The sequence below is a fragment of the Sarcophilus harrisii genome, chromosome 2 (assembly GCF_902635505.1).
Source record: "Sarcophilus harrisii chromosome 2, mSarHar1.11, whole genome shotgun sequence".
NCBI lineage: Eukaryota > Metazoa > Chordata > Mammalia > Dasyuromorphia > Dasyuridae > Sarcophilus > Sarcophilus harrisii.
The window spans coordinates 30454022-30473542 of NC_045427.1; the positions used below are offsets into that span (position 1 = coordinate 30454022).

At 49.0% G+C, this 19521-nt stretch overlaps 1 protein-coding gene across 1 annotated transcript; it reads left to right on the forward strand.

Annotated features, from left to right (window-relative positions):
* Positions 1–13603: 13603 nt before the first annotated feature.
* VAMP8 (vesicle associated membrane protein 8) lies at positions 13604–18275 on the forward strand. Its single transcript, XM_031949780.1, has 3 exons — positions 13604–13830; positions 16164–16322; positions 17819–18275. The coding sequence occupies exons 1-3, from the start codon at positions 13828–13830 to the stop codon at positions 17954–17956; spliced, it is 300 nt and encodes a 99-aa protein (XP_031805640.1). The 5' UTR covers positions 13604–13827; the 3' UTR covers positions 17957–18275.
* The last annotated feature ends 1246 nt before the right edge of the window (positions 18276–19521 follow it).

Here is a 19521-nt window from a genome sequence, read left to right on the forward strand (position 1 = left end):
GCAAAGAGCCCCCAGGAGCGGGCTCCGCCTCCCCCGCCGGAGCTCGCCCTCCGCTTTACGACCTCCGGCAACCCCGCCCTCATCCCCCACCCCGGCTCCCCGCAGCCACGCCCCTCATTATACAGAAGGGCCTGAAAGAAGCTGGCCGGCCTCGCGGGTTCTGCGCAGGGCCGGGAGTCAGCTCCCCCTGGTGGCCAGGAGATTAGGTTAGGTTAGGGGGCGACTACTAAATCATTCCCCCGCTCGGGAAGATTCCGTGGCTCCCCAGTGCCGCCGTCTGCCTTTGCTTGAAGTTATCGCCGGCTTTTCCGGAGTAGCTGCACACTTGTCCCTGCGGCTGCTCGCCGGGGTCCGCCACGCCCCACAGAACGTTCTCTGTCCTTTCCCAGGCGCCGTGGGCAGCGGGCGCTGTGACAGCGGGGGAGTCTTGGAGGCAGCTCCGCCTGGCGCTCAGTTAACCTCAGGCAGCCTCGGCCCCATCAGTCACAGGGGGAGAACGCGGTCGCCCGACCCCCAGGGCTGCGAGGATCAAACTGGGTTGTAAACTGAGGGCGGGGGCTGGCTTTTGCCTCTTCTTGTAGCCTGGGTGTTTAGCACGGAGTCTGACACACAGTAGGCGCTTCCTGAGTGTCTGTTGAAGGAAGGAAGGAAAGATGATCGATTTTGTAAAGCTCTTTGCGAGGGCAGCGCGGTGGCGCAGCGCATAGAGCGCCACCCCTGAAGTCGGGAGGACCCGAGTTCAAGTCCGACCTCAGACACTTAGCGCTTCCTGGCTGTGTGAGCCTGGGCAAGTCACTTACCCCCCAACTGTCTCAGGGAAAAAAAGAGAGAGCCTTCCTGTTCTGTTCCTAAACCCCTCCAGCCCCTCCCCCCGGGCTGTCACCAGTCACCAGGAAACAGCCCTTCCTGGCCCCAGGACCCAAATCCGGCCTTACTGTTCTCTGCCTCCTCCACACTCCCGGTCTGTAACCGACAGATCAATAACCAAACTAACAGAAACCACGTGAAAAAATGGCAAAATCCAACCCCCGTTCCCAAGAAAAACACTAGAAAGCTTAATGGAGTCTTCCTTAAAATGATCTGCAAGTGTCTTATCTAATAACAGAAATTTATCTAATGGAGATAAGCAAGAATCACTAGGTGGCGCAGTGGATAGAGAGCCAGCATCGAGGTCAATCTGGTCTGTGTGACCTTGGGCAAGTCACTTAACCCCAATTGCCTCAAGGGGAAAGAATATGTGTGTGTGGGGGGGTTATATCCAATATTATAAAATTTTTACAAATTTATTCTCCCAGAGCCATGCCTTTTAACAAAGAAATTTTTAACATCTTTTAAAAGAAAATTTTTAAAAGAAATTTTTCACATTTGCTATCTAATTTCGAGTGGGCCCTCACTGCAGCAAGGCAATCTTTTTACTAGTCGATTCTTTGTTCCACTCTCTTAAAGTCTCCCCTGCTGCCGTCACCTCCCCCAAAATTCTCGAAAAGTTTTCAGCTAAACAGCTTTCCTCACACTTCCCCGAAACTTTAGTCATTTCCCATAAGCTCCCTCTCCTCCCTTCTGCCTGGTCTCCTGATGCCTTGACCTCACCCACGCATGAATATACCACCTCCGCTTATGGGTCTCCACTTCCTCTGGGTTTCTCCCAAATCCTCTGCAAGCTGCCCTTCCACTTCCTCCCTCAGCTGAAAAGCCCTTTTGTGAAGATACCCATGATCCCTTAGGGCCACATCCAAGGAGCAGTTCTCAGTCCCTCTCCTTCTGAACCTCTCAGAACCGTGACACAAGATGACATTCTCCTCTTTGGCTTTTCATGGCCCTGCTCTCCTGGTCCTTCTTCTACCAGCCCCGTTCCTCCTTTTCTGGATCTTTAGCCATGATTAACAGTAGGCAGAAGTGAGCTCCTGTGTTAGTCTCTCTTCTCATTTCGATCTACAAACTCTTCTTTGGATGTGACCTCCAATTATCATCTCTATAGGTATGATTCCAAAATCTAGGTAGAAACAGCATGAATTATGTGCTTACTGTTTGCCAGGCACTACTTTGCATCATATAATATGCAAATATAAACAAGCGAGCCAATCCCTGCTCTCAAGAAGCTTACATTCTAATGAGGGAAAACTATAAATAGGGGAAGGTGGAAAAAAAACTCCTGATTTGGAGTTAATGGGAAGTGAGGTAAAAGGAAAGTAGGAAACAAGCATTTATTAAATACCTACTAAGCTTATTGAAGGAAGGAATGAAATATGATCATTTTTGTAAAGCTCTTTGCAAACCTTAGCAATATATAATTTTTTAAATCAATGAGTAGGCAGCTGGGTGGTGCAGTGGATGGAACACCAGCCCTGAAGTCAGGAGGACCTGAGTTCAAATCTGCTCTCAGACATTTAACATTCCTAGCTGTGTGAGCCTGGGCAAGTCACTTAACACCAATTGACTCAGCAAAAAAAAAAAAAAAAAAAAAATCAATGAGTTCACTAGGTTTATAAGGATCAATATTGAAAACTATCTTTGTGTGATTTTTGAACATAGAAAGCTGTTATTATTTTTAAAAATCCAATGAGTTCAGTGTTTGGTTCAAAGGCTATTAGGTTTAATCATTGTGTTGAGTGCTTTACAAATATTGAATCCCTTAACAACTCTAGGAAATAGGTATTCTTGTTATTCCCATTTCACAACTGAAGTAACTGAGGCAGACACCAGCTAGGATCAGCTAATAAGCATCTGAAGAGGATTAGAACCAAGATTTTTCTGATTCTAGGCCCAGCACACAATAATACACTGAACCACCTAGCTGCCTCAAGGTGGAGGCCTGGTGTGGGCCCAGAGGAGGCAAAAGCTCACCTGTCAGAGCCCAAGAGGGTTCCAGGGACCCAGCCTTTGTAGCCTCAGGGCTTAAAACAGTCTCATTGAGTCAGATTGACAGTGAGAGTCCCCAGGGATCCCTGTCCTGCATAATGGTGTTGGAGGACAACATCCGGACTGTGCTGTCCCTCACTCTGCACTTTGGCAAATAAAATGACTTGGAAACCCCTTAAATAGCAACATGTGAGCACACAGAGCAAGAGGTGAACAAAGCGAGCAGGACCAATCATGAGTGAATTCACGGAGAAGGGTCTTGGAGGCAAATTTTAATGAACAAAGAGAAGATGAGCATCTCAGGTGAAAAGAAAGAAGCAGTGCAAGAATAAGAGCCTGTTCCTTAAGCTTTACAAAGCACTTTACCTGCATTGTCCCATTTCATCCTCACTTTGGCCCTGAGAGAGGGATGCTGTTATTCCCATTTGACAGATGAGGAAACTGAGGCTTGATACCCACAGCCACATAGCTAAGTGTATGGGATTTGAACTCAGATCTTCCTGAGTTTGAGTCCAGCAGACTAACCACAGTGTCACCTAGCTGTCTAAAATGTAGAGGCTATTATTACCCGCATTTTACAGGTGTGTAAGCAGATGTGAGACAGACTCAGTTAAGTGGCAAGCCAGAATCGCACAGCTCATAAGTATCTGATGTGGTATTTGAGCTTGGGGCTCCCGGATGCCAGGTCCAGCACACCTCCACCCCCAGCTGCTTATAAACCCACAACGGCAGAAAAGGGGTTCGAGACAAGGAGTTCTGAATTCAGTCAGGTTTGTATCCCCGCTCTGCCACTCTGTCCAATCCATTTCATTCCAACAGACATTCGCTAAGTCCTGGAGTTTGCAGGTTCTGAAGATACAAAGAATTAAATTTAAAAATTAAAAATTTAAATTTAAATTTTTAAATTAAAATTAAATTAAAAAATTAAAAATTAAATTAAAAAAATTTAAAAAGCACCAGTTCCTCACCTTCAAGAAGTTTATGTTCTGCTAGGGGGATATAACCAGTAAACTAATCAATATTTATGTTCCATATGGAGAAGAAAACACTGACAACTGGGGACTGACAGCTTGTCTCTGAATTTAACCCCTTGAAACCTCTGGTTTGCAGTCCCAGAAAGGGAAGAGCACAGTTGCTCAAATGAAGCGGGAGTAAGGGGAAAATAGGGCAGGGAAGGGAGAGGGGCTCCATAGAGAGCTGGAGCTAAGCCCAGAGAGAACAACCGGGCTTGTTTAGGGTGTGAGAAGCAGATCTGTGCTGGAGCCAGCTCTAATCTGCTTAAGAGTCAATTATTCAATTTTCAATGCCAGCATCTATGCTGGAAATAGGCAGTTACAAAGCCAGGCTTAACTGGTTGTCATAGAGATTGTCTAGACTTGAGAAAGTGATGGAGAACCATTCTGGAGAGCAGAACTCTACCCTATTTGGAGCCATGCCCAAAGGGCTATCAAATTGTGCACACCCTTTGATCCAGCTGTGTCTCTGCTAGGTCTAGATCACCAAGAGATCATACAGGAGGGAAAGGGAGCCACATGTGCAGAAACCTTTGTGGCAGCCCTTTTTGTAGTGGCCAGAAACTGGAAACTGGGTGGATGCCCATCAACTGGAGAATGGCTGAATAAATTATGGTATATGAATATTATGGAATATTATTGTTCTGTTAAGAAATGATCAGCAGGAGGATTTCAGAGAGGCCTGGAGAGACTTACAGGAACTGATGCTGAGTGAAGTGAGTAACCAAGAAAACATTATACATGGCAACAAGAAGATTGTGTGATCATCAACTGGGATAGACTTGGTTCTTCTCAACAATATGGTGATTCAAGGCAATTCCAGTAGACTTGGGATGGAAAATGCCATCCACATCCCACAAGGGAATTAGGGACACTGAATACAGATCGAAGCAGAGTATTTTCATCTTTTTTGTTGGTTTCTTTCTTTCTCATAGTTTTTTTTCCTTTTAGTCTGATTATTCTTGTACAACACGACAACCATGGAAATGTGTTTTTTTTTTTTTTCTTTTTTTTTTTATGACCTGAAAACAAAATTATTTTATTGTTTGTTGTATATACACTTAGGGACAAATCTAAACAATGAAAACCAGGTTTCCTAAGAAGAAAAATTAAAAGCAGAAGAGGAGCTCCATGGACCCTGCAATGGAGCCAAGATCAGGCCAGAGGAAATCTGGCAGGGCCCATCCTTTCCTTGGGCCACCGTTTTTTTTATTTTTTTTATTTTTTTTTTTATTTAATAGCCTTTTATTTACAGGATATATACATGGGTAACTTTACAGCATTAACAATTGCCAAACCTCTTGTTCCAATTTTTCACCTCTTATCCCCCCACCCCCTCCCCTAGATGGCAGGATGACCAGTAGATGTTAAATATATTAAAATATAAATTAGATTGTGTGTTTTTTTTTTAATGTGATGAAGTGATAATAACGCAAATTAATATAAAAGTATGTTATGTTTACATTTTTTTTCTTTTTTCAGGAGGTGGATGTTAAACCTTTACCCACTCATTCCTGGATGTAATCAGTCACCAAGTCCAGTCCAGTGAACAAGCAATTATTAAACACCTACTTTGTACCAGACACTCTGCTGAGGATACAAATGAAAAGCAAAAACATACTTCCTGTCTTTGAGGAGCTTATATTTCAATGAGAGAAATAACATGAAAATAAGTAGGTAAATCCAAGATGTACAAGAGTATATGGAAAGGAAGACACTAACAACTGGAAGGACAGGGAAAGGCCGCCTGCTGATTTGAGCTGAGTCTGGAAGGAAGTCAGAGTGACTAAGAGGTAGATGTGAAGGTGGACAGTGCACGCCAGGGGTGAGGCACAGAATAATATTATTTGAATGTAAAATATTTAGAGAAGAGTCAAAGGTAATGAATTTTGGGCAAAGCAAAGGTGCTTATATTTGATCCTGAAGCTCATTGAACAGGGTGGATAATGGGGACAACCCCGTACTTTAGAAAAATCATCTCAGCAAATGGTGAAGGATGGATTGTTTTGGGCAGAGGGTGCAGAAAAGCTAATGAGAATGCTATTTACTATACAGAGGGAAGAGCTGAAAAGAGAGAGAATAAGATCATGAGGATATTCAACAAGGACAAGCACCTGGAGTTCATTTGGCTGAATGACACTCCCATCAAGATCCACCAGTCAGGGACAGCTAAATGGTCAGTGGATGGAGCACTAGCCCTGAAGTCAGGAGGACCTGAGTTCAAATCTGGTCTCAGACACTAAACACTTCCTATCTGTGTGACCCTGGGCAAGTCACTTAACCCCAATTATCTCTGCAAAAAAAAAAAAAAATTCCATCAGCCAAGCATCTGAGTGCCTTCTCAGATCTACCTGATTGCTTTGTACTCAGGGGATGACAGTCTGAGCCCTTAATCCCCTGAGCCCCTCCGTTTCAAGCAATGTCTCAATAATTTTAAAGAAAAACTTAGCTATGTTTAAAAGTATTGTTCATGTACAACCTTTGGCAGATTGCTTACTATCCTGGGGAAGGGAAGTGAGGGAGGGAGAAAAATTTGGAACACAAAATCTTAGAAAAATGACTGCTGAAAACTACCTTTCCATGTATTTGGACAAACAAAATACTATTGAGGAAAAAAAAATTAGCCTATGCTTCATGGAAGAAGGGATTAAACTATTACTCCCACCACATTCCACCCCTTGGTGGTAAGGTACTTAATAGTAGTGTCTAGCTCAAACAGAAACCACTAATTAGTACCTGAGGATCCCCGTAGGCTGTATGTGGACTTTTATTTTAAACTGTAATATTTGCCCAGGTTTTATGTAGTTTTAATTTATTTTGTTAAATATTTTCCCATTTTAATCTGCTTTGGAACCCACTTGGGAGTATGGAGGCCCACCTGCGGTGCTTGAGTCACTTGTTTGATAAATCTATTCTAGAGTACTTATCTATCACTTAAGTAACCCTAGGGCTATTTACTGGTCTACTCTGATTTCAGGGATTCAAAAAAAGCCTTGAGACATGCAGGATTATGAAGGAAGAGAAAAACTACAACAGAACCTTGACAAAAACTCAGCAAACAACATAACCATCCCCTGAGAGAATGATTGAATCTGGGAGGAAGAACCAGGTCTAAATGGGCCATTTGGTGATTAATGACAAAACTTTGTAGCTCATAGGAACTCTCTCAGTGTTAAAATATGAGCAGAAATAGTATCAGACCATCAGGACAACAGGAAAGTTGAGGATGCTTCCCCGACAGTCATTGATTCAAATCATAGGTCAGGGAGAATTGCCCTATAATCAAACTCTCTTAATGTACTGGGACTTACTTCCTCCTCTCTGAGATCCCAGAGGAGAAAGGGGAAGGGATGGGACATAACAAAACCTTTGCCCCATAACAGGCCCCTGTGGGATTGCCCGCTTTTATCTGTAGGGGCCAATTAGATATTTTGGGCTCTCCTTGTGGCCCAGGCAATGGAAGTTCCCTTCCCACAATGCCATCCCTTGTCCTCTGGCCCTTCCTAAGGAGGAGTTGTCCCAGAAACAAAAGGGAGGAGCATTATATTATAGTAATTAGTGGGCTATCGCAGACCTGGCTTTTGGCATTGCCCATGCCAGTGCCCACTCATCTGCCACAAGACTGCTCCTGCTGAGAATGGCTCTGCCATCTGCCCAGGCTGGGATCCATGTTTTGCCCGATGCCATCTCTGCCAAGGTTGCCATGCCGGGCAAGTCAACTGCTAATAGGCCCAGAGGCCTCAACTGGCACTGAGGTGTCATGGGTCTGGGGCCCACCACACTGCCGGGCCCACCTCCCCATACAAAGTCCAAATTGCCCCTAACTGAGCTCTGTTTCTGAGTCTTGACTCTGCCTTCCTGGGCCGGGGCAGAGACACAAAAGTTCACCAGCTCCAGATCCTGCTCTGGGCCAGCAGAGCTCTATTTCTCTTACAACTCAGCAGCAGCTGTTTCTGCTGGGGTCAGGGAAATATTCCTGAGACTTCTGCTCCCTGGAGGGAGTGACCATTAGGGCTCAAGGGTGAAAGGGGAATCTTTTTCAACTGACTCAGCTCCCCTGCCCCTTGCCAGCAAATTCAATGTGGAGCAACTGGCTCATGTGTCCTTTTGCCCAATTCCAGAAAACCCCAGACCTGGGGAGGATTTAGCATTGTTCTTTCAAATGCCCCTTCCATAGAAGAACCAGAACCGAACCTTGTAGCCAAATTGGGATTCTGAATTTACAAGAAAAGCCTCAAGTGGTTTCTTCAGGACACTGATCAATAATCTTCAAATTCTGGGGAATCTGCTTTGGCTTTCATTCTCTCCCTGGTGGGATTCCAAGAACTGTTAGTTTATCATTTCCAAGCCATCCAAAACCAAATATTTACACAGATAGGAAGCTTAAAAGCTAAAAGGGTCTAAGGGAGGGAGAAGGGAGAGGAGGGAGGGAGAACAATTTGGAACTCAAAATCTTACCAAAATGAATGTTGCAAACTACATATGTAATTAGGAATAAATAAATGAATATTATTAAGTTTTGAAAAAGCTAAAAGGGGCCTTTTACCAGTGTAATGCCAAAAGAAACTGAGCAAGACAGAGATTAGAGACCAATTCAATAGTTTATTAAATGGAGAGAAATACTGGGACCACTGGATCCCAGGGCTAGATGAGACTATCATCTCAAAGAGTCTAGCCCCGAGTATGGGGATAGCAAGCCTTTTATGGAATAACAAGAACAATGACATAATGAAGGGATCTAGGTGGGGATAGCCTCATAGATGGAGGTTATTGATATTCTAATGACATTAAGGAATGTCTATAACACCTTTATCTCAACCATTAAGAGGGGACGGTCATGACCTTAAGGCAGAATACGAAATAGGACAATTGTAGGGACTGGTCACCCCATTAAAAGTGTACTTTGGAATTACACCCGGAGGCCTTCATCAAGCAGCTGGGTAAGGACCATCACTAAACAAAGAAAGACATGTATCCCAGCAAGAGAACACTACAGATTGTTTTGAATTTGTTCTTTTCTAATGTAGAGAACCTTTCATTCTACATCCCATAAAATCCAATCTTTCCCGGCTACTTTGAAGAAAAGCTGAGTTTTTAAGAGAATACTAAGTAGAACTTGGAGAAGGCTTAAATTTCCAGATTGAAAAACTCTGCAGTCAACTGTGATTTTCTGCAAGGTTCAGTTTTTAAGGACACAGGACATATGAACAGAGTTCTTGCTGAATGACCACAGGCAGTTACCCCCAATCTCGCAGGAGAGGGGAGCACAAGACGGAAATCACCTTTTCTAGGAGTATGACTAAGAGAAGGTCAATCTGCCTTCATCTTCCTCTGCACCACCAGTCTCCAATTTCAATGAACTCATTATGCTCCAATCCTACAAGATTGCACCAGTTGTCTTGGGCTGGGCCTGACTCTGGCCGAAACCTTATAGTTTAGGCTGAAAATTGGAACAGAATGAGATCATTATGGCCACTCTAGTGGTTTCTTATACATCAACTCAGGAATATCCCATCATGCCCTTCAGGAGTTTGTGGGCTTCAGGGGAAGGCAAATGTAAAGGGTTGCCAGGGATGGGGGCTGGTGGGGTGCCGGCACCCTAACTTTAAGTTGGGGGAGGGGGCAGGGTAAAGAATAGTAAAGAAACTCTGGAGATTCAAGTCTTGAGCCTGGAGAGGTTTGGTGACATAACTGGCTTAGCCATCCTCCTCCTAATAAAGGTGCCGGGAGGAATAAGCCAAAGGGAGAGAAACTGTGGGCAGAAAGTACTTCCAGTGTGATGAATCCAGAAGGAGAGTGAGTTTCCAGAGGGAAGAGGTTTCTCTGGCATGGTAGAGAAAGTTCAGAGAGTCAGAAGCACAGCCTGATGCCTCAGTTTCTTCATTTGTAAAATGGAAGAGAGGATGAGATGAACTTGAAGGTCTTTCCCAGCTATAAATATGTAATCTTATAAAGCCGTTCATGAAGAAGAGAACTGACTGGGGGGAGGAAGAGTGAATCCTACTAAAGCAAGTACTTCACTGGTCCATCTTGAAAGGTCTCTGTCTCATCCCAAGAAAGGAAGGAGGATGGCTACTTGGGGAGTAGTGAGAAGTGTGGATTCTTTCCTGTGAGTGACCTGGGATCCTATACTAAAGGCCATGATTAATCTGGGCCATTAGAAGGCCCTGGGGTCTTAGAAGACCAAGTCAGAGGGACATCTTAGGGTCAGAATCTACCAGCAGGACAATTAACAATTTAAAAAACACTCTTAAGACAAACAATGTTGAAAAATATTAGATCTCTCATCAACACAACAACCAGTCCAAGGATAAGGGATGTAGCATTACCTTCCTCCTGATTCTCAATGGAGAGAGTTAGGAAAAAACATTTTCAGATGTCAATGTGGAAATCTGTTTGCATGTTTGTTACAAAGAGTTTTTTCTTTTCTTTCTTTTTCCGGTTTCTTGGGGGGGAAATACGTGGGAAGAAAGGAAATAGAGAAGAAGAGAGAGGGTGGGGCTAGAGTTTAGGGGAAAAAAATATTTCCTGAGCTTCTCCTTTGTGTTCCTGGGAATCAAACCCACTATTTACCCAGAATCCTCCTGGATGCTTCTCTGTGTTGTTATGCTATACTGCTTTTTTCTCCCTGACTTCACTCTGAGTTACCCTCCCTCCTCCCCCATCCATCAGGAGTCTTTATTTCCTTTCTCAAATGTCCTAAAGTGATCTTTCTTTTAGAGGGAGGCCCTCTTTTTGACTGTGAGAAATGAGCTGCAGATTTTCATGTTCAATATGCACACTGTCCCAGAATTCTTGGACTCCAAAAGTATCTTGGCCCTCTTTGCAATTAGTCTAGCCAAGCCTATGGCCTCCTTCTCAAGGCAACATTCTTAAATGCATCTTTGCTTCTTTGTTTCTTTCCTTCTCTTTCCTTCCTTCCTTCTTTTCTTTCCTTCTTTCTTCCTTCCTTCCTCCTTCCCTTTCTTTCTCTTTCTTTTTTTCTTTCTTTCTTTTTCTTCCTTTCTCTTTCTCTTTCTTTCTTTCTTTTTCTTCCTTTCTCTTTCTCTTTCTTTCTTTCTTTTTCTTCCTTTCTCTTTCTCTTTCTTTTTCTTCCTTTCTCTTTTTCTTTCTTTCTTTTTCTTCCTTTCTCTTTCTTTCTTTCTTTCTTTTTCTTCCTTTCTCTTTCTCTTTCTCTTTCTTTCTTTCTTTCTTTTTCTTCCTTTCTCTTTCTCTTTCTTTTTTTCTTTCTTTTTCTCTTTCTCTTTCTTTCTTTCTTTCTTTCTTTTTCTTCCTTTCTCTTTCTTTCTTTCTTTCTTTTTCTTCCTTTCTCTTTCCTTCCTTCCTTCCTTCCTTCCTTCCTTCCTTCCTTCCTCCCTCCCTCTCTCTTTCTTAAAATAAAAGTTTTTTTATTGTCAAAATATAACCAAAGATAGTTTTCAATATTCAGTTTTGAGATCCAAATTTTTCTCCCTCCCTTCCCCCCACTCCCCTCCCCTAGGCAGCAAACAATCCAATAGATGTCAAGCTTGGGCAGCTCTATACCTATTTCCACATTTATCAAATGCATCCTTTTTTCAAAATAACATTATAACGAATCTGATTCTATTAAAAGACAGTTGTGAAAATATTGTTCTTAAGACCAAGCTCAGTAGGCCTTGAGTTAACAACCCTCCGAAGCCAAGAAAACTTTTTCCTCCCTCTCACCGGCCCCTGCCCGTTGTGCTGAGGTTGCTGTACGTTTAGTTAGCAGGTGTTTCTTCTGGCTGGGGTCAGTGTCATTGTCATCTGCTTTAGCACTACAGTCTCTGAGGGGCCCAGGGCCATAATCACATTTGCACAGGGCCTGTCTGGGGGAAGATGGATGATAATGCAGTCAGGACAGGGCCTGGGCGCAGGGCGTTTTGGGAGGCGGCCAGGAGTCCTCCCTCGGAGCCGGGCCGCGTGCCAGAGCGTCTCCGGCCTCCGCTCACAAGCTGGAGGGAACATTCCTGCTCCGGTATGTGCGGCATTCTCCCACCTCTGGCTTGCTGGCTCTCCTGCTGGGAAAGGCCACCATTTCCTGCCCCCCCCTCCCCCCGGCCCCCCTGCTTCAAACTGAGCCCCCCTCGTCCCGCAGGGTGTGATGGGAGGCAGGCTGGCACATCCAGCCGTTCCCTTCCCGGGTCGGGTGTCCTGGCAACCACAAAAGTAAAACTCCAGCGCCGAGCCGGAATGAATTTTCTAGTCATCCCCGGGCTCTTCTCCTCTGAGACGGGACAGGCTGCTTCCCCTTCTGGGCCTCCGGGCCATTGCTCTCCCACCTAGATCAACTCTAGAAAGACCAGCACGTACTTTTCCCTTGGCAGGGAGTCAGGGACGGAGGGAAAGCAAATCCTTCCCTTGGGGCCACTGAGCGCAGGCTGAAGGTGTTTCTGACGGGATTTCTTGTCACCCGGTGCGATCCGGGAGTGGGGCACAGAATGACTGGCATCTGTAACAGAGAGAAAAGAGAGAGGAGACAGGGAGACAGAGGGGAAGAGACTTGGCCTGTCGGACAGAGCACACGCACGCTCCCCTGTCCCATTCTCAGCTCCATCAGGCCGGCTGTGGGGGCAGCTGCCCACCACATTCCTGCTCTCCAGCCCTTGCCGTCGCGTGTGCCCGTGAGCATCCTTTGCCTCTGCAGCTGCCCCCTCTCACAGGGCATCCCCCCTCCGCCGGTGCGTCCCCAACTGAGGCTCCTTACTCTTAGCTCCCAGAAACACCCACCCACACTCGCGCTACTGCTCTCCCTCATAACCCCTCCTTCTTCTCTCTCCTCTGCTAGCTCTGTGTGTCCATGTCCGCCTCGGGAACGCAAACTTCCAGAGGGCAAGCTCCGTTTCCTTGTCCGTGTATCCGAGTGTCAGGTGCATAATAAAGGCTTAGGCGCAGGGAAGGCCTTCATCAATGTTGAATTTCAAGCCAGTTCCGATGACTTGTGACGGGGAGCGCCGTCTGCATCCCCAGAGAGGACTGAGGGGGCTGAGCCGGATCCCAACATAGCGCTTTCACCTTTTTAGCTCATTGTTTGCTTGCTTTTTCTTTCTTTCTCGTTTTTTCCCATCTGACTTTTCTTGTGCGCCGTGATGCATGAGGAAGTGTGTTTAGAAGAAATGCAGGTGTTTGACCTGTACCGGATTACTCCCTGTCTAGGGGAGAGGGGAGGGAGGAAGATTCGGAACACAAGGTTCTGCAAGTGATTGTTGAAAACTCTCTGTATGTATTTGGAAATAAAAGGCTATTGTTAAAATTTTAAGCATCAACGTATATAAATACGTAATAAATAATTATTAGAAAAAACATATTTTAATAAATTCATCAGAACGTGCGCACTCGCGTCCCGGGCGCAGAAGAGCGCCTCGCGCAAGCATCCTTCGTTTGCGGGTGCCCCGATCCCGCCTCATGTGGGTGAAAACCGTGGCTCCCTTCTCAGAAGCAAGGTTTTGATTTTTTGGAGGAAGCGCCGGCTTTGGTCTGCGGCGAGGAGAAGAAGGCGATCGAGCTTTTCCCATCCAGCTCCGGGGGCCCCGGAGGCAGCCAGCGGCGGTCAGGGGTCCCCCCGGAACCCAGGGCCCCGTTCCGGCTCCCCCGCCGGCCCTCGTCCCCTCGGCCCGGGGACGGTCCGCGGCCGCCCGCCTCCCACTCGGGCCGGCGCCTTTTTCCGGGGGGGCGGAGGGGGCTGCGAGGCCGCCGGGCTGGGGGAGGCCCCAGGCGGCGGCGGCCCCTCCTCCTGCTCCGCGCTGCCACCTGCGGCTCCAGGTGCGCGCCGCCCAGTCCGGACGGGGCGTAGAGCGGCGGAGCCGGGCTCGGCCCTCGGGGCGGGCTAAAAGTTGGAGCAAGCAGGAAGTCGGCCGAGCGCAGCCGGGACCAGAGTCCCCGGGCCAGTTCCTCGCTGCTGCTGCTGCTGCGGCGCTCCCAGCTGTTGTCGGGCCCCGGCGGGACGCGCGCCGAGATGGTGAGCGCCCGAGGCCTCGCGCGGGGGCAGGGGGGGGGGACTGGCGACCGGTCGCCCGGAGGGCTGGGGGCGGGGAGGCCGGGAAGGCCCCGTCCCCCGACGGACGCTTGGCTCTGAGGGAGCCCGCGCGGCCCCCGGGGGGGCGGCCAGTCCCTTCTCTGGTCGCCCCCCTCCCCCCGCCGGCCCCGAAGGCCGGCGATTGTTCCAGGAATGGCTGGCCGAGTCCCCGGGGGGCCACGGGCCCGCCTGGCTGCCCCCCTCCCCGGGCCGGCTCAGCCAGGCAGAGGCCCCGAGGGGCCGGGGCCGGGCCGCCTCCGGGGGGTTCAGGCTGGGAGGAGCCGGGACGGGCCCGGAGGGGGTGCGGGACTTTCTGCCCGGGCTTCCCCCACGGGGAGCTGGCCTTCGCGGGGCCCGGAGAAGAGGGAGGAGGCGGCGGAGTTGTGGCCTTCTCGGGGGGCAGAGGGCTCCCCTCGCCCTTCCTGGCGCCTGCGCCGCGTCCTCCGCCTCCCAGGGCCCGGCCGGCCCCAGACCGCCCTTGTTTCCCCGGGCAGGGGGCCTTGCCCGGCTCCCGCGGGCCCGTCTCCTCAGCAGGGAGAAGGGCCGGCCAGGCCGCTCCGGAGAGCGGTATGGGTCAGCGGGCCCCTCCTCGTGTGTCCCGCTTGCCCCCCAGCCGCCCGAGTCCGCGCCTCCTGAGGTGGCTTGGCGGGGCCCGGCCCCCGAGCCCCCGGCGCAGGGTGTCCCGGCAGAGACGCGGAGGGGCGGCCACGCCCTTCTCCGCCTCCTTTCACGGGCGGGGAAACTGAGGCCAGCTGGCCTGCCCGGGCCACACAGCCGGCCGGGAGTGAGACCCCTCCGGCTAGGGCCAGCACTGCCCCTCGCCCCTTACCCACTTGGGAACCAAAACAGGCTGGCCCGGGATCCCAGGGAGGTCCACCCTTGGCTGAGTGACCCTGGTAAATTAACTGCCTGCCTTGGTTTCCTCCGCCGTAAAAAAGAGGCGTGAGAGTAGCGCGGGCCGTTGTGAGGGTCACCTGGAAGTCTGTTGGTGCCAGGCCTGGGATTTGAACTCGGGGCCCTTGGCTCTCATGCCTTGGTTGGTTCCACACCGTGAGGGGCGTCCCGAAGCCGCGGGCGGCATTCAGGAACTGCCCCCTCTTCTCCCCACCCTCCCTGGTTGGACTGATAGATCCTCGATGGCCCCGATGGCCCCCAGCCCCTGGGCCTGGGCCGCTGGGGGCAGGTGCAGAAAAAGCAGAAGTTTGTGGCTCAACGGCTGAAGGGGGGCGTGGAGGTGGGGGGAAGGAGGGTGGTAACTCTGAGGGGCCGCTCGGCCCAGCTGAAGGATAACAATGGCCCACTTCTATCAAGGCCCTTGGGTTTCCTCTTCCTGCGTCCCCTTCTTCCCGCCGTTTGAGATTTCCTTGGCGGAGATAGCGACCCTTTTTCCTCCCCAGCTCCAACAGAGGAAACGAGGCCACACAGGGTAAAGGTCTGACAGCTATAATTCTGAGGCGGTTTGAACTCAGATGAACTTAATAGATGGTGATTGATCCCTGCTTAAGCTCTGGGGGAAGAACCAAAGATGCTCCTTCCTTGAGGGAATGTCGTCTAAAATGGGTTTGAAGTCGGGGTTTCTGAGATGGAGAGAGGATGTCTCCCTCTTTCCCTGATTCCCCACCTTCTCCCGAAAATCCCCCAGTTTTCCCCGGCTCCTTTTGAAGTAATTCTTCATCGGTCCTTATTTATTCTACTTAAAGGCTTTGCATTTGTCTCCCCTCCCTTCCCTCCACTGGGAATTCCTTAAGGATAAGAAGTACTACGTCCTTTTAAAAAACTTTTTTTGTGCGTGACTAGCACACAGTAGGCATGTAAACTTTGCAATGATTTTTATGAAAATCTACAAGAGAAGTGAGGTGTATTTTTTATCCCCATTTCACAGAAGGGAAAACCTAGATTTTGAGAAATTAGGAGCCTCATCTACAATCACACAGTTAACATTTATGATAAATATTTGATTATGTAATTTTGATTAAGTAGTTAATCAAAGTAGTCAATAAGGAAATATGATATATTTTCTGTTCTATCTAGGACAAGTTGCCCGTGAGCTGAAACCATTCTCCGCTCTCTTTAATTGTAGCTATTGAAAGGAAAAGTCAGATGAGAAAGAGGCAAGGTGACCCCATCCGTCCCTCACCACTCTCCCAGCATGCCTCAGTCCTTCGCCACTGATTCCCCTACAGGATTTGGGGAAACTGACCCGCTCTGGACAGAGTCTGGTTTCCACTTCAGAGACTTTCTACATGATCTCTTTAACTCTTTATGTCCTTTACCAGGAGGAAGCCAGTGGCGGAGGGGGCAGCGACCGGGTGAGGAGCCTCCAGAATGAGGTGGAAGGGGTGAAGAACATCATGACCCAAAACGTGGAGCGCATCCTGGCTCGGGGAGAAAACCTGGACCATCTTCGGAACAAGACGGAAGACCTGGAGGCCACGGTGAGATGGGCTGGGAGCACTGGAGGGAGAGGGACAGAAGGAGGCAGTACTGGAGGGGGAAACAGAGATGGAGAAGGAGGGGAGAGAGAGACAGAGAGCGCTCCCCTATTGGGGGAGATAGTGCGTGTGTCCCTCTGCTGTCAGACTCCTCTCTCTGGGCCAGCTCCATGTCCTCCCAGGAGGAGCTCCCTGGGTTCCCGGGAATGAGGGTGGTCACCTCCGAGGCAGTTGTCAGGTAATGACTCAGGGAGGCCGCCCACAGCTGACGGCAAGGAGTGGCTTTATTGGTTGGTGCCGTGGCAACCCAGGACTCTCCTACAGTCACCCCATGAACCCTGCCCTCCCTCCCAAGGGGCTGGAGTCTGCTGGCCTCTTTCCCCACTTCCACAAGGAAATCTTGTACGTTGTCCTTCTGGGACACTTTCCTCCTCTTCAGGAGGAGCTTGAATGTTTATTTGAACCCAACTTCATATAAAACCTCAGCGGTGGGTTAGGGCCAGTCTCACCATGTTCCCCATCTCTTGAGAACCCTTTACAGGAGGCTTTCTGTACCAGCCCAAACCCTGTGCCTTTAAAAACAACAACAACAATAGTGTTTTATTTTTTTCCCCAATTACATGTAAAGATAATTCTCAGCACTTTTGTAAGATTTTAAGTTCCATTTTTCCCCTCCCTCCTCAAGACAGTGAGCAATCTGATGTAGATTATACACGTACAATAATTTTAAACATATTCCACATTAGTCATGTTGTGAAAGAAAAATTAAACCAAAGGGAAGAGCTTTGAGAAAGGAAAAAAACCCCTCAAAAAAGTGATTTGTATTCAGTCTCCATAATTCTCTTTCTGGATTCCACTTTGGAATTGTCTTGGATCCCTGTATTGCTGAGAAGAGCCGAGTCTATCAGAGCTCTTGTGATCTCATCTTGCCGTTACTGTGTACATTGTTCTCCTGGTTCTGCTCTCTTCTCCGGTATCAGTTCATGTGGGTCTTTCCAAGCCTTTCTGAGATCCTTTCTGATAGAACGATGGCAGCCTGCCCCTCTGGGGGCCTTTCCAGCCCTGCTGATGGGCAGGGGGCCCGGAGGCTTAGCTGAGATGCCCTGAAAGGGAACCAGGAGAAGACAAAACTGGTCCTTGTGCCTCGTTGAGAGCTGAGCGTGTCACTGGACCTCAGCTGGATCTCTTTTCTCCCAGCTGTTTAAAGTAAATCCCTCACGGAACAAAGTCCAGTGAGGCGCTGGACCTTGAACTGTGTGGCCTAGAGGGAAGGCACCGACCCGAGAGCCTGGCCTTTCGCTGATCGTCAAGTCCCTGAACACGGGCAAGGCAGTGGGCAGTTTGGGCCTCCCGGGGCCCTTCCCAGACAGCGGTGTGGGAATTGGAAGTCCCAGGGAGCCCTTTGGGGTGGCAGTAAGGCAGGGCACTGCCTGCCCACTCCCCTGGCTTCTGGAGGTCCCAGGAAACCCCATTTATTTTTGTTCTGTCTCCCCCGACAGTCAGAACACTTCAAGACCACATCCCAGAAGGTGGCTCGGAAATTCTGGTGGAAAAATGTGAAAATGATCATTCTCATCTGCGTGATCGTGGGCGTCATCCTCCTTCTGATCATCCTCTTTGCCACTGGCGTGATCTAGAGGCTCTCCTTCCGTCTCCCTCCTCTGCAGCACCGATATCTGCCCCCTCCTCCTCTGTGCTGTCTGGGGAAGCCTCCTTTCCTCCTCTGTCCCTCCCCTAAGTGGAATGCTGCCCGGCCACCCCATGGGCCCTTATCTGTGGGCCTCTGTCCCGCTCAGCCCGCGCCCTGTACCAGGTGTGGGGGGGAGGAAAGGCGAGGGCGGGCCCGCCCGGTCCGATGCACTAGACTGTGGCTGAGTTTCAGGGGGCTCTGCCTGGGCCTGTGTCCCTTGGAATGCTGCTGGTGACCTGTGGGTAATAAAGACCTTCCAGTGTCCACTCCTGTGTAGACAGTCTCCTCCCTGCCTCAAGGCCCTTTTTTGTCCCCTTTGATTTGGGGCATTCCTGAGCTCCTTCTCCAGCCCCCACAATTTTCTGCCTTAGGGATCAGGGTGGGACCAAGCTGACCACTGGGACAGCTTCTAAGTTAGGTGAGTCCTAGTGGACAGGAACCAGGAAGGCCCAGGTCCAACATCCTGGGGATCGCACCCTGAGCAAGAAGACTGGATTTTTCCACTCTCTAGGCAACCGTGGCTATACATTACAAAGTGCCAGCCTGCACTGGGGAAAGGACTTCCCTCACCTGGGAGTTCCCTCTTCCAGAGATATCACAGGTTCAGTCCCCATCCCCTCTCCTTGATTCAGAAATAATAACTCCCTTTTATATTCTATTTCCACAGGGTTTTGCTTACACAAAGTTTGTGATCTGGTAGAGTCAATTCCATTAGCATTGACTTGGTACCTGTTAGGGAGGCTGAGAGAGGACTTGGGACTGGCTTTCTTCCTGCCTCCCCTTTCCCCATCAAGGCAGATCAACTGCAGTTTTCCCTGAACTTTGGATCTTTGAGAGTCTGGGAAAGGCCAGGTGACTTGTCCAGGGTCACCCGGCTAATATACACCCGGTCTTATGTGTCACTAGTTATTTGCATGTTGTCTCCCTGTTAGAATGGGTATTCTTTGAAGGCCAGGGACTCTTTTTGCCTTTCTTTGTATCCCGGTACTTTGCCTGGTATATAGTAAGGGCTTAATAAATGCACGTTATTAATTGACTACGGCCAGCTCTCTCTCCACTCCTCCAGGATGTGTTCAGGGAGGGCAAAGATATAAAAAAATAAGATTTCTTTGCCCTCAAAAACCTTGCATTCTACTGGCTGAGGAAACGGAACCCAACCCTAACCCTATCTTCCCTTCTTGTATGATGTGGGCTCCTTGAAGGCAGGAACTGGAGTTTTGTGTCCCCTTGTACTATAGTTGACTGACTAACTAACCATCCATGCCTTTACATCAGAAAATCCCATTGTGAACAACTCTCTATGCCTTCAAGATGCCAGGGGGCTCTTCCCGTCTGCCCAGCTTAACCCTCACCAGTCCCCATCTCCCCAGGTTCACCCCCAGCCCACCCTGAGTCTCCCCGTGGTCTAATCTGATCGGCTCCAGTCAAAGACACTTGGTCCCTTTGAGGGGCCGACCCAAAGGTCCCAACTGAAGGGGGATCCTGGGCACCCGAATGCCGCTTTCTTGCAGG

Coding starts and splice junctions, on each gene's coding strand:
- VAMP8 (XM_031949780.1), top strand. Junction 16,323..17,818: donor CGGAAGACCTGGAGGCCACG/GTGAGATGGGCT, acceptor CTCCCCCGACAG/TCAGAACACTTCAAGACCAC.